Source organism: Typopeltis vanoorti, chromosome 6 (assembly GCF_054136105.1).
Source record: "Typopeltis vanoorti isolate ZY-2024b chromosome 6, IOZ_Tvanoo_1.0, whole genome shotgun sequence".
NCBI classification, from domain to species: domain Eukaryota; kingdom Metazoa; phylum Arthropoda; class Arachnida; order Uropygi; family Thelyphonidae; genus Typopeltis; species Typopeltis vanoorti.
The window spans coordinates 126653467-126668609 of record NC_143554.1 but is presented as its reverse complement, the minus strand read 5'-3'; the positions used below and the strand labels follow the sequence as shown (position 1 = coordinate 126668609).

The following is a 15143-nucleotide window of genomic DNA, read 5'->3' as shown; positions in this document are numbered from 1 at the left end:
ACAACAGTTATTCAATTTAGTCAAGGAATCTTGCAGACCTGTAACGGATTTATTTAGAAGTATAACATCATCTGCATGAGGCAAAGAGCTGACATTAACATCTCCAATTTTGATATCAGGTTTAATACCACTTTCCTTCATAATGTGATCCATATAGATAATGAATAACAGAGGGGATAATGTACATCCTTGTCTCACACCAGATTTAACATTAAACCATCTTCCTGTACTTCCTTCAATTCTAACTGCTGACTTACAACTCAAATAAAGACTAAGTATTGCTTGATATAATGCCCCATTAACACCATATAACTGTAGTGTATTGAATAGCTGCTCTCTTGGCACCTTTTCGTATGCCTTTTCCAGATGACAAAACTTAAATACAGATCTTTGTTATATTCCCATGCTTTCTCAACTAATTGTTGTAAAGTGAAGATCTGATCCTGACAGCCTCTATTTGAACTGGATTCAGTTTGTTCTTGGTAAAGAACAACCTGATTCCAGCTTGTTCTTCACCAAGCTTTTCTTCCACAATTCTTCTCAACCATTTCTCAAGTATACTTGCATAAATCTTACCCAGAACACTCAATAGGGAAATACCTCTGCAATTCTCCATTCAGTTTTATTTCTCTTTTTCTATATGGGTACTATTAGAGCTCTACTCCAATCATCAGGAATTCGTCCCTCTGTCCAGGCCTTCTGAACTATGCAGTGCAGAACCTGTAAGACTTTTATACCACCATACTTCAGCATTTCTGGTCGAATATCATCTACCCATGCTGCCTTTCCACATTTCAAGCCTTTGATGGCTTTTTCTACTTCAAGAATGGATATGTATTTTTGACTGTATGCCTGTTGAGTGTTTTTTACCACTGCGCTATCACTGCTTGTTTCATTTAGCAATTTTTTGAAGTAATTACTCCATACTTCAAGGATATCTTTTTCTCCTGTTTTCATGTCACCTTTATCATCTCTAACTCCTTTTATAGCATTCTTTCCTCCATTCCTAAACTTCTTCAACAACCTCCAGAATATTTTGCCATCTTCTTCATATTTATTTTCTATATTCTTGCCAAAGTCCTCCCATGACTTTTGTTTAGCTAGTTTTACACAGTGTTTAGCTTTCTTACATTTGTCTCTGTATTCGCTTAGAGCACAAGCTGACTTATTTGCTAGGAACTTTTGATATGTTTTCTTCTTTTCCTTCACTGCCTCTTTAACTTCCTGTGTCCACCATGGAGTTCTGATTTTTCTATCCTTGCAGACAACCTAACCACATGCCTCTCTGGCTAAATCAAGCAGGGTTTTCTTCAAGGTTTGGTTCTTGTTCTCAATCTCTTTCATTTTTTCTTCAATAATCTTTATATATTTTAGTCTCCACTTCACATCTGATAGCTGCTCAACTTTTATTCACTTTAAAACTTTCTTACATGTCATTCTTTTCAATATGAAATTCAATTTTATCCTGCTCAAGACTAAATAGTGATCGCTTCCAATTTCAAATCCTCTGTACATTCTGGTGTCCTGCACCAGGGAAAAAACATCACTATCAACAATAACATAGTCAATGAGACTTTTCTTATTCCTTGCCTCTTCTCTCCATGTGAATTTGTGCATATTTTTATGTTGGAACATGGTGTTAGTAATAGCCAGTCCATATCCTGAGCAGAAATCCAAAGTATTTGCCATTATTATTAGCTTTGCTCTTTTCTCCAAATTTTCCCAAAACATTTTTGTATGTCTGACAATCACTTCCTACTCTGCTATTTAGATCCCCAACATGGGCCAACTTTTTCTTTTTCATTATGTCAGTAGCTTTCTCTAGAGCCTCAAAAAATTCCTCCACTTCTACCTTAGTAGAGCCTTCTGTGGGACCATAGGCACAAATAAGTCTCATTGTCCAGTTCCCCATTCTCATATTTCCCCACATCACTCTACTTGAGACTGCCTGCAATTCAAGAAAATTAGCCACATATTTAGTGTTGAATACTATGGCTATCCCTTCTTTTCCTTGATTGTCATTGCCTGAATATAACATTTTGTATTTATTGCTCAGAAAGATCCCACCAATTTTTTCCTTTTTTGTTTCAGTCATCCCTATTATGTCGATTTGGTACTTATCTAATTCCTCAGCTAGCTCCATTTCTTTGCCATTCAGGCTTCTTATGTTGATAGTACTGATCTTTAACTCTGGTGATGTTGAGTTGGATGTACTTTCAGATTTAGGAAGAATTTGGGGTGTGCTTTAAGATGGTAGGAAGTCAATTGAATAAATTATAGGGAATAAGAGAGAAATTAGTCAAAACACTAAATTAGCTGTATACAAGACAGTGTTCAAACCAATTTTAGCTTATGGATCTGAGAGCTGGGTCAGAAGTAAAACACTTGACCAAAGACCAGAGACCGCAGATGTGAGAGTCCTGAGAAAGATTAGGGGGGTGTGAACAGATAGCATCAATAGCAATATGATATTAAAAATAAGGACATTAGGAAAGAACTTGACATTGTTATCATCCAGGAATGCATTATCAGAGCTAATTTCAGGTGGTATAGTCTTACCACCTGAAATTAGTTTAAACAGAATGAGCGAGGAAAGATTAGCAAAACAAGTGTTCTCTGGCAGGTTGGCAGGAAAAAAACCCAGAGGAAGATTTAGATATAAGTGGATTGATACGGTAAAAAGTGCCTTAAAAGATAGAAATATAAGATCTGATAATGTTAGAGTCTTGACAGGTAACAGATTGGTCTGGAGGAAAATTGTAGGTAGGAAGTTAGTAATAATATAAATTTTTCATGTAGTACTATCATATCCTGTATACCCCTTGAGGGTACATGGGAAGAATTTGATGATGACATCTTCCTTAGTAGAACCTTCTGTAAGATCATAGGTATAAGTAAGTCTCATTGTCTAATGAAACTTAAATGTGTTGAAATGGCAATGCCAATGTTGAAGAACAACACGAGAGTTGTACTCAGTGAAATATTTAGATATGATTAAGATATCTAAATATTTGCTCTTATAAAATATCATCATCATCATCATCATCAAATTCCTGCCATGTACCCTCAAGGGGTGTACAGGATATGACAGTACTACATGAAAAAATTACATCATTACTAACTTCCTATCTACAATTTTCCTCCAAATAAGTCTGTTACTTGTCAAGACTCCAACATTATCAGATCTTATATTTCTATCGTCTAAGGCACTTTGTACCGTATCAATCCACCTATATCTTGGTCTTCCTCTGGGTCGTTTCCCTGCCAACCTGGCAGAGAACACTTGTTTTGCTAATCTTTCCTCTCCCATTCTATTTAAGTGACCATACCATCTGAGATTAGCTCTGCTAACACATTCCTGGATGCTGACAATGTCAAGTTCTTTCCTAATATCCTCATTTTTAATATGATATTGCCATTGATGCCATCTGTTCACGCCTCTAATCTTTCTCAGGACTCTCATATCTGCGGTCTCTAGTCTTTGGTCAAGTGTTTTACTTCTGACCCAGCTCTCAGATCCATAAGTTAAAATTGGTTTGAACACAGTCTTGTATACAGCTAATTTAGTGTTCCGACTAATTTCTTTCTTATTCCATATGAATTTATTCAATTGACTTCCCACGATACCAGCTTTGCTGATTCTGTTGTCTATTTCTATATTTAGTTTACCATCTTCAGTAAAAATTGTGCCTAAGTAGCTGAAATGTTTTACTTGTTCCACAGGTTCTCCATTCACAACACAGTTGACATTTTCAATGATTCTGCCTATTTTCATTATCTTTGTCTTTTTAATGCCGACCTTCATACCATATCTATTACAACAGCTATTCAATTTAGTCAGAGAATCTTGCAGACTTGTAGCGGATTTATTTAGAAGTATAACATCATCCGCATAAAGCAAAGAGCTGACATTAACATCTCCAATTTTGATATCAGGTTTAATACCACATTCCTTCATAATGTGATCCATATAGATAATGAATAACAGAGGGGATAATGTACATCCTTGTCTCACACCAGATTTAACATTAAACCATCTTCCTGTACTTCCTTCAATTCTAACTGCTGACTCACAACTCAAATAAAGACTAAGTATTGCTTGATATAATGCCCCATTGACACCATATAACTGCAGCGTATTGAATAGCTTCTCTCTTGGCACCTTGTCATATGCCTTTTCCAAATCGACAAAACTTAAATACAGATCTTTGTTATATTCCCATGCTTTCTCGACTATTTGTCGTAAAGTGAAGATCTGATCCTGACAGCCTCTATTTGGCCTGAATCCAGCTTGTTCTTCACCAAGCTTTTCTTCCACAATTCTTCTCAACCGTTTCTCAAGTATACTTGCATAGATCTTGCCAGGAACACTCAGTAGGGAAATACCTCTGTAATTCTCACATTCAGTTTTATTTCCCTTTTTATATATGGGTACTATGAGAGCTCTACTCCAATCATTGGGAATTCGTCCCTCTGTCCAGGCTTTCTGAACTATGCAGTGCAGCCACTGTAAGACTCTTATACCACCATACTTCAGCATTTCTGGTCGAATATCATCTACTCCTGCTGCCTTTCCACATTTCAAGCCTTTGATGGCTTTTTCTACTTCAAGTATGGATATGTATTCCTGCCTGCATGCCTGGTCAGTGTTTTTTATCACTGTGCTGTCATCACTGCTTGTTTCATTTAGCAGTTTTTCAAAGTAATTACTCCATACTTCAAGGATATCTTTTTCTCCTGTTTTCATTTCACCTTTATCATCTCTAATTCCTTTTACAGCACTCTTTCCTCCATTCCTAAGCTTCTTCAACAACCTCCAGAATATTTTGCCACCTTCTTGATATTTATTTTCTATATTCTTGCCAAAGTCCTCCCATGACTTTTGTTTAGCTAGTTTTACACACTGTTTAGCTTTCTTACATTTGTCTCTGTATTCTGTAAGAGTAAAAGCTGACTTATTTGCCAGGAACTTTTGATATGCTTTCTTCTTTTCCTTCACTGCCTCTTTAACTTCCTGTGTCCACCAGGGAGTTCTGATTTTTTTTATCTTTGCACACAACCTCACCACATGCCTCTCTGGCAGAATCAATCAATGTTTCCTTCAGAGTTTGCCACTGAATCTCCAAGGTTTGATTCCTGTTCTCAAACTCTTCCATTTTCTTTTCAATAATATTTCTGTATTTTAGTCTACAGTTTACATCTGAGAGCTGCTCAACTTTTATTCGCTTTAAAACTTTCTTACATGTTATTCTTTTCAATATGAAATTCAATTTTATCCTGCTCAAGACTAAATAGTGATCACTTCCAATTTCAAATCCTCTGTACACTCTGGTGTCCTGCACCAGGGAGAAAACATCACTATCAACAATAACATAGTCAATGAGACTTTTCTTATTCCTAGCCTCTTCTCTCCATGTGAATTTGTGCACATTTTTATGTTGGAACATGGTGTTAGTAATAACCAGTCCATGTCCTGAGTAGAAATCCAACAGATATTTGCCATTATTATTAGCTTTGCTCTTTTCTCCAAATTTTCCCAAAATATTTTTGTATGTCTCACAATCATTTCCTACTCTACTATTTAGATCCCCAACAAGGACCAACTTTTCCTTTTTCATTGTGTCAGTTGCTTTTTCTAAAGCCTCAAAAAATTCCTCCACTTCTACCTTAGTAGAACCTTCTGTGGGACCATAGGCACAAATAAGTCTCATTGTCCAGTTCCCCATTCTCATATTTGCCCACATTACTCTACTTGAGACTGACTGCCATTCAAGAAGATTAGCCTCGTATTTTGTGTTGAATACTATGGCTACTCCTTCTTTTCCTTGATTGTTATTGCCTGAATATAACATTTTGTATTTATTGCTCAGAAAGATCTCACCAGTTTTGGTCTTTTTTTGTTTCAGTCACCCCTATTATGTCGATCTGGATCTAATTCCTCAGCTAGCTCCATTTCTTTGCCATTCAGGCTTCTTACGTTGATAGTACCGATCTTTAACTCTGGTGATGTTGAGTTGGGGTTTGTTTTCAGATTTGTTCCAGTAGCTGACTTTTCGCTGTTCGCCCTGGTTCCCTGGCGAAAACAACGGGGGCCTTGTTTAACCGGGCGACGCCCCAGCCGGCATGAAATTTTGTCATGTTGTACCATCATTTTGTATTTTGGTTTAACCAATAAGAATACAATTTGGTCGGCTAAATCCCAAATTGCCAGCCCATCCTCGTTCGTTCAGTATCAAAGTAGATACCCAACAGGGTGCACCACGAGAAGGTGAGGATTGGACATTAGGTCAGAAGCCCTGGTCGGACCTCCGCATTCCTTTAAAGGCTATGTGGAGGTCTCCTCTCAGTTATACAGCTTTGACCCTTAAGCATCCCCTTATAAAATATTTAGCATGCAATGTACAAGGTGTTTTAACAAAGATTGTCTTCAATTTTAGGCATATCATATTAAGAGTTCGTGACATTCACTATTGTGAGCACACACAACTGCACATGTTGAGTCTAAGACTGCAAACTTGTGCATAAAATGCCTTTCATGTACATATGGGCCAGTAAAAATTAGAGGGAATATTGGATATAGCCAGGTATATTTGAGAAAAGACTTTTGACCAAGGAGTATAACTAGAGTAACTAGGTTTTTAATGGTCGTAAATAACTACAGTACAAAACTTCACCAAAATCCCTGCAGATGAAATCCTCGAGTTTATTGGAGATCTGTTCTCAACTAATATCGCTCAGCTATTCAAATATTGTCTCTAGTCTAATTACTTCAGATGGAATAGACAAATTTTCAAGCACTTTTCCCACCTTGCAATAGGCAGTCCCTGTCTCCACCATGTGCCAAATTATTTATGGAAAATTTTGAAAAACATTTTATATCAAAAAACTTTAACCATCAGTCTGGGGGAAATATGTTGATGATATTCCCATCATCTGAAAAATATACTGCTGATTTAAACAATTTTCTTTCCTCTAACTCATTCCACCAAAAAATTAAATTTACTTTGAAACTAGAAAGTGAAGGAAAACTATTCTTTTTAGATGCCTAAACATATTCACATCTGGGTGACTGAAAATCTCTCGCAGCAACTTTGACCTTCTGGCAAGGCATATCGGAAGATGTCACATATAATGATAGATTCTTTGATTGTAACCAAATCTGTGGGGGGGGGGGGGTAAGGGGAAAAAACCAATGTTCTTGTTTTAGATTGAATTACTAAAAGGTGTAAATATATGAACCATCATTATTAATAACCCAAGTGAGAATGACAAATAAAAGAGAGAAAAAGGACAGGTGTGAATATAAATACTTTTACTGCTGGCAAATGAATTATTAATAATTTACATTTGTGATATTATGTGTGTGCAATAAGTTGCTGGGTGAAGTATATAACATATGATCCTATAAACTGCAAATATGCATACTTGCATTTATGATGGGTATAAAAAAATAAATAAAGAACTTATAAGAGGGAAAGGAATTTCTTTGCAAAATATAAATAATTAACCAATAATAAACAGCAGCTGTACGATTTGTCAGCTCAGTAAATAACTATAGGGAGGGGCTAATCCAATGACCTAATAATGTTAATCAAGTGATTCATCCAAGCATGTGGGTTGGAGCAACAATTCTCTTGTACAATTTTCTGTGCTTATTATGTGTATTAATTTCTATGTTTTACTTATATTTCGCTTGGTTTTATAAGAATTTTCTTTTATCCACTGATGATCAATATATACTTTATACTGTACATAATATGCCAACTGTGATCTTGCAGTACTCACTTAGGAAGTGGATAAGTTTATGTCAGAAAAGGTTACATGCTGAACTACAAAGCAGGAAATTATAACCAACTGAGGAGTATGCTGAATTCTGCACCATTGTATCAGCTGTTGGATGGAAAGTATATCGACAGTGCATGGGAAATGTTTAAAATATACTTATATGATGCAATATCAGAATTTTTCATTAGAGTTTGCAAAATAAATAGCATAGGAGTGAAATGGATGTGTAATCTTATTAAGCAAGAGATTCGTAGGAAAAGATGATGAGGAAGGAATAGTGAGTACATAAGGATGATGTCTGCTATGAAAATTATAAGGAGCAGGCCAGAAGAATCACAACTGGTTGTACATAAGCTAAGCTAAGTATGAGTATGAAAAGAAACAGACTCTGCGATCTAAAGACAACCCAAAAGTTTTCTATCATTATGCTGCAAGTAAAAGAAAGAATGAATATGAAAGAAAATTCTCTACTGAATGCAATGGTTTGTGGGTGACAGATGCAGAAGAGACTGTTCAATTGTTCAACTAATGAGTGTCCACTTTGCTAAAAGCAATCAACCTAGTGTATGCAACATTGTACTCATTGCTACCTCTTCACTGGATGAAGAAGAGGTACTAGAGCTGCTGCACAAACTGAATAAGAATTCAGCAATATGGACTGATGGGATACCAGCAAGGAAGCTAAAAGAGTGTTCAGCTGAAGTGGCAATTCCTTTGACCAGGCTATATAATTTGAGTCTCAGGAACAGGGAAGATTCCACAGAAGTGAAGAGAATATATGGTAATCTCATTGCACAAGGGTGGTGCAAGGACTGATGTACCCAGCTATCAACTTATCAGTATCTCTGGAGTGGTGGTGAAGATTTTTGAAAAGATGGTTTAGGGCTCATATTCAGAAATGGGTCAGCAGAGAATCTCTACTTTACTATGAACAGCAAGCAGTTACTGAGGGGAAGGTCATGTTTGAGCAACTTCTCACATTCCATAATAATGTTCCCATTGAGTTAGACAAGTGGAATGGATATACCATGACACTTTTGGATTTTACTAAGGCTTTTGACAGAATACAGCATGGAACACTGTTACATAAATTGGAGAATATGGGTTTGGATTATATCATATTACCATGGATAAGAGAATGACTGACAAATATCAAAAAGTTGTATATGGGGGGATGTGAGTCTGCAAGTTTTTTTTTTTTTTTTTTTTTTTTTTTTTATGGCACAAAAACATCGAGGATCATACTGCACCAGAACACAGGTCACAGCTTTTGGCAGGATTCAAACCCACAGCCTCTTGGCTGGAGAGTGGATATGCTAACCACTCAGCCAACTAGGCTAGCAATTTGGCAAGTGATATCCAGCTGGATGATGCAAAGCTAAGCAGGGTAATCAGCTGAGAATGCAACTGATATGCAGTACTTGCAAAATGATTTGAATAGGCTATAATTGTGGGCACGTGCAAATGGCTCTCAGTTCAATGTAAGTAAATGTCAAGTCAAGCAGTTTGTGATCAGGCTAGAAATCTTGAAGTCTTAGTCGACAGGAAGTTGAAGTTCAAGGGCCATATGACAAAGATTTCAAATGCAACTCAGAGGATAATTGCAATGCTGAAACGAAACCTTCACATGTAAAGATAAGGAAGTCATATTGCCTCTTTACAAAGTCTTGATAAGACCTCACTTGTACTATTGTGTGAAGATCTGGTCTCCTGGTTTCTGTGGCAATTCTGATGCAGTGGAGACAGTGCAAAGAAGAATGTTAAAAATTATATCAGAATTGTGTAATACTGATTATGAAGACACTAGCAAACAAGAGAAACAGTGGTGATATGATTGAGACTTACAAACTAATGGTTATACAGGATACCAATAGATGGAGTTTTTCATTTTATGAAGGCTGGGAAAAGTCCGAGAGGGCATCCTTGGAAGTTGAGAATGAATGCTGTCAAGAACAAGGTGAGAGCTAGATTTTTCTCTCATAGAGTGATTATTGGAATGGATTGCCATTGAATGTTGTATGCAAGTAGTGTGAATGAATTCAAGAAGAGATATGACAGCAGGTGCAGGTAGTATGTGGCCCCTCAATGAGTTGCTAACTCCATGGAGGTCGGTCTTAATAGCACATAAATAATTTACGATAATCATCATTACAATTATTTTCCCTTTTGTGAATCCAACATTCATTACATAAATTTTTTTTGTTTTCAGCATCTCTTCTGTCTAATGGATAACATATCTCTCATGTTATCCATTAGACAGTTATCCAGCAAAATATTAGAATATGTTAATATGCTAATATTTTGCTGGAGATAACAAATGCAGTCCATTCTTATAATACATAGAATGATTCACTTTTATTCAGAAAAAAATAAATTTTTACTCACTACAACTGTTCTTCCTTGCATCGGCACTATACTACAGATGCAAGAAAAACATTTTTATTGTATCACTAAATACAGTGCCCTAATTTAGCAACAATAAGTGTAATTAGAAAAAATTGGAATGACACTTCATAGTGAAAAACATGTCCCCTTCCACAGGCACCATGTTGCATGCATGCAAATAAACCTATTTTATTATAGCACCAAACATAGTATCCAACTAAATACATTTGTTCTAACATCCTCTTTTCAGTTGCAGAAAATACATGGTAACATCTGTTTATAATGTAGTCAGTGTATGCAGAAAGCAAACAATTTATGTAAAGCAAATTTTCTAAAACAGATAAAAGATGTATATATGTATAATGCGAAATCAGAATTGCATGCGAGATTTTCCATATCATTAATGCTATTTTAGAAATAAAATTCCACCAAAAAAGTTAGTTGCAAAAGTTGCAATTAACATTCTGTATAAACTTTGTTAAAAGATGCCTGCCCACCCAACATGGAGCAACATGCATACAATAAAGCGAGTTCTCATGGACAATGTTCATAAGTGCAGACACTGCCTGGCACAAATGTGTTAATCAACAAAAATGCTGCTAAATGCTGATACTTGGTGTATATTGTAAGCTTATCCAGACTGTCATTATTACCTTAATTCATCTTCTCTGCATCATGTTTCACAAAAACTGGGTATTGTGCATAAAAAAAGGTTGCCTCCATCATCAGAAATGAGGAAAAACTTAAAGAGCTAAAAAGTTCACTCCAAAAACTTGTTTACAATGGATATTCAAAAAAACTCATATGAAAAGTGCTATTCTCTAATTGCTCCACAGCAAAATCCTGATATTCACTACAGAGACCCACTTATAAACCTATTTTGACTATATGAAGTTTGCTGTGCTCTTCTAAAGACCATAACCCTTTCTACAAACACCCAGGGGTACACAGAATTCCATGCTCTTGTGGCCAAAAAGAGTCCAGCAAAAGGACAGTCCCAGAAGTGCGGAATATGGGAAATACAGAAGAATCCAAGTCAGTGATGTCAAACTATTGACCAGTTTGTGTATTAAGTGTGGTGGTGATGAAGGCAAAGGGACAGGTTACAGATAAATATAAATATAAACTAGAAATGATCAGAATACAAATCCAAGTATCTGCTAAGGAGAGGTCATACTTTACAATCATGAGTTACAATCTACAATAGGACAACAAGAGTACTGAACACAGATCTTTTTTTTTTCATGTGATTAGAAATCAAGAAAAGTTGTAAACCTATAGCACATTACAACCATGCATGGCTAAGGATGTTTTCTATTTTTTTATTATTAATTTTATATATTTTTTATTTTATTATTATTTCTTTTTACATTTTATTTTTATTATTATTATTTTTTTTTACATAGCCCAGAAACCTTGCTCTGGAGACCAAACACAGAACTATTTCAAACAATTTCAAGCCTCCAATAAGCATGGTGGTGGTCTCACTATGCAATGAAATTCATCTCCCACCTAAAGACAATCACACAGATCCATGAGCATGGATCTGTGTGATTTGAACCAGAAGCCTGTTGGTTATAGAGCAGATACATTAACCGACTCAGCCAACACGACAGTCAAATTTGATGATTTTTTTTCTAGATTCCGCAAATGGATTATATTTATGATTATGGATTATATTTTGCAAATGGATGAATTATATATGGATTTATATCCTCATAAGGTTTAAGGTTTGAGATGAGATATTCAGTTGTTTGAGTACGATACTAAATTGCCTAGAATAATGTCAGGAAACTTTAATGTAATGTTGTTACAAAAGATTTGAATAAGTGGATGTTTGAGGAAGATGTGCGAGCTGTCATTCCATTGATAACAAATGTAGAGTCATGCATTCTGGCTACAATTTATGGTATAAAAGGAACGGTGCTCCAGTTCATGAGATACACTGCAATGGTTCCCTACAAAATTTCTGCCATAAAAGTGTTCTATGTAGAAATTGGCTAAAGGGATAGGGGGAGGAGCTTATAGCTGTCCCATTTAGTTGTTTGTATACCTTCCCTTACCATGCAAAATAACCAGGATTTACTGTAAATTTTAATAATTCAAATATGTCGGGGGGGGGGAGGATAGGAATGTTCTAAGTGTTCTACATAGAACACTTACAAAAACCAAGTAATGAATACAGCCACTCTCAATACTCTGCATAGCACAACCAGTGGTCTGGCTGTGCTATGCAGATGATGTGTTTGCTATTTGGCCACATGGTCCTGACCCAGATACATTTTTAGTCCATTTAAATAGCCAACAACCTAAAATCCACTTCCAATGGAACAGGAAACTAATGACTGTCTGCCTTTCTAGATACACTAGTCACATGCCTTGCTGATGGTTCATTATCTTTCTTTCTTTATAGAAAACCTACACATACTGGGAGATATTTGCACAATCACATCATCATCATCCAGCTCAACAACATGGGTATCCTAAAAACACTAACTCAGAGAACCAGAGCTATCTGTTCCAATGATGATGCTCTAACCACTAAACTCACCTGCATCATACTTTTTTAGCCAATGGCTATAATTCAAAAAAAAATTTTTTTTAAATTGAAAAAATACTATATATGCTCTCTGGAAACCCTTTCATTGTCTAATACACAAGACTAAAACAAAAAATGATTACCATTATATACATCCAAGAAAAAGATATCTAGAGTGCTTAAGAAATATCAGCTCCTCACCACATTTAAACCATATATCAAATTGGTAACACTCATCTGTTCACCTAAGGAAAGACTCTTTCCTTTATCACATCCAGGAGTGTATGGAGTGCCCATACACTCCTGGATGGGTGCTTCCTTTCTGTACCTCGACAGAAAGAAAGAAATGTTGACTTCCACCTCAGAGAACATAAAAAATACATTTGGCATACTTGTTATAGCAAGTCAGGAATGGCCGACCATGCCTTGAATACCCCTTCACAGAGGATCAAATGGAAGAAAACAAAAGTGCCATACAGAAGTTATGTCAGAAAGACTGCTTTTGGAATCAGCAGTTTTAAAACATTCTGCAAATTCAACAAGTATGACTGTATCATTTACCAAACATCTGAGTCATTTCAAGATCAAATTAATATTTCTCTCTCTTCATCTAACAATAGAACAATTAAGACTTTAGTTCCTTGTGTTGTCCATTACAATTTTTTAAACTGGTCCCACTGATAACCAAATTGCTGCTATTTGTGTACTGTGGCAAACTGTTTATTGTGCTCTGAGGTGCTGGATATAATACCAGTGAAATACCAGCAATTAAGATTAATAAATATTATTTTCTTATTATTCTTGAGTTGCGAATTAATACTGTTAAATAAATTAACATTAACTGCCAACACATAAGCCTTTCTACCAGATTAAGATTATATTATGAATAGTTACAATGTGAAGCTAATGTACAAAATACTCAAGAAACTGGAATATTCTTCTTAATCATATGCACAGTGTTAATTCATCTGAGGATGACTAGTAATCTAATCAAGTTAGGACAATTATGATTCATTTACTAATGGAATGTACTAATAATCAACACTAATTTCTTCTAAATTTAAATTAGTAATATATTATGAGCTACATACATATTCTGGAAACTTCGTCCTAATATGTTGTCATTATAAGAATTAAATACAGCTCCATATTTTTCTTTGCTCCATTCTAGTAACGTCTAGAAATAAAATAAAGGATTTCAGAAGAATCTAATGTCTACTTAATGTGGAAAACTACTATGCAATAAAGTAAAATGCAAAATCAAATTTCAGAATAATTATATCATATCAGAATAATATCACATAATTACTGCAAACAATTTGAAAAAAATAAATAAAAAATTGGCATTAGTTTGCATCCAATTTTAGGGAAAATATGAAACCACATATACATACACTTTTGTTCAATATTTGTGTGTGTGAATTATAATACATGTAGCCATGTAATACATTTATCACTATGGCTAACTAAAGTAAAGGTTAGAAAATCTCAAAAAACCTGTTCTAGAAACCATGAATGAAGTGGCTTTGAACCTTTTCAAAGCCACTTCATTCATGCTTCCAATCAGAAGGATGGTAGTCTTATCACCCACAAAAAAGACATTCATGAACATGGATGCCTGCAGTGGGATACAAACATGCAACCTATTGGCCAGACAGAGCAGATGCTTTATCCACTTAACCAACTATGCTAGCAATTGTATCGAGCAATCATGCAGTAACTATAAAATCCAGCAATAAGGTAGATGGCAGTACAAGGGACAAAGAGATGTATTATTATTATTATGTGACCCCTCCAGGGAGTTCAAAGACTCATCGAGGGAGGGCATCAACTGCACAACTCTCTGTCTCCACCACTCAATCCACCAACGAACTGCAACTACACCAACACCATCTATTGCCCACCACTAGTATTTTCACAGACAATCACAAACATCCATGCCCATAGTGGGATTTGCTTTTTTTTTTTTTTGGCTGTAGAGAAGGTACACTAACTACTCAGTCAACCAGGTCAATGTATAAAGGACATTGATATATTGATATATATATATATCAGTGCCTTTGACCTGGCTTTTCAGTGAAAGTCTGGCTACTGAAAAGGTGCCCATGGAATAGAAGGAAGGTAAGATAGTGCCATTGCATAAGGGCAGTAGCAGACTGGAAGTGTCTAATTATAGACCAGTTTGTGTGTCATCAGTAGTTAGTAAGATCTTGGAGAAAGTAGTGAAGGATCATATACAGCATTGGGAAGATGAGGGTAATGTTATCTGCAAGAGTCAACATGGATTTGTGAAGGAGCGCTCGTTAGCCTTTTATGATAAAGTTACAAGAGCATTAGATGAGGGAAAGGCATATACTGCCTCTTAGGCTTAGCAAAGGCATTTGACAGGGTGCCACATGATAAGCTGATATTTAAGTTGCAGCACATGGGTCTG

The 15143-nt window shown here is 35.8% G+C and overlaps 1 protein-coding gene across 1 annotated transcript in view; it reads right to left on the bottom strand.

Annotated features, from left to right (window-relative positions):
* The window catches only part of Gnptab (N-acetylglucosamine-1-phosphate transferase subunits alpha and beta), a 281886-nt gene that overhangs the window by 259032 nt on the left and 7711 nt on the right, over positions 1–15143 (bottom strand). The window contains exon 2 of the mRNA XM_090393683.1: positions 13801–13886. Within this exon, the coding sequence (XP_090249809.1) occupies positions 13801–13886 (86 nt within the window). The remainder of the gene's footprint in view (positions 1–13800; positions 13887–15143) is intronic.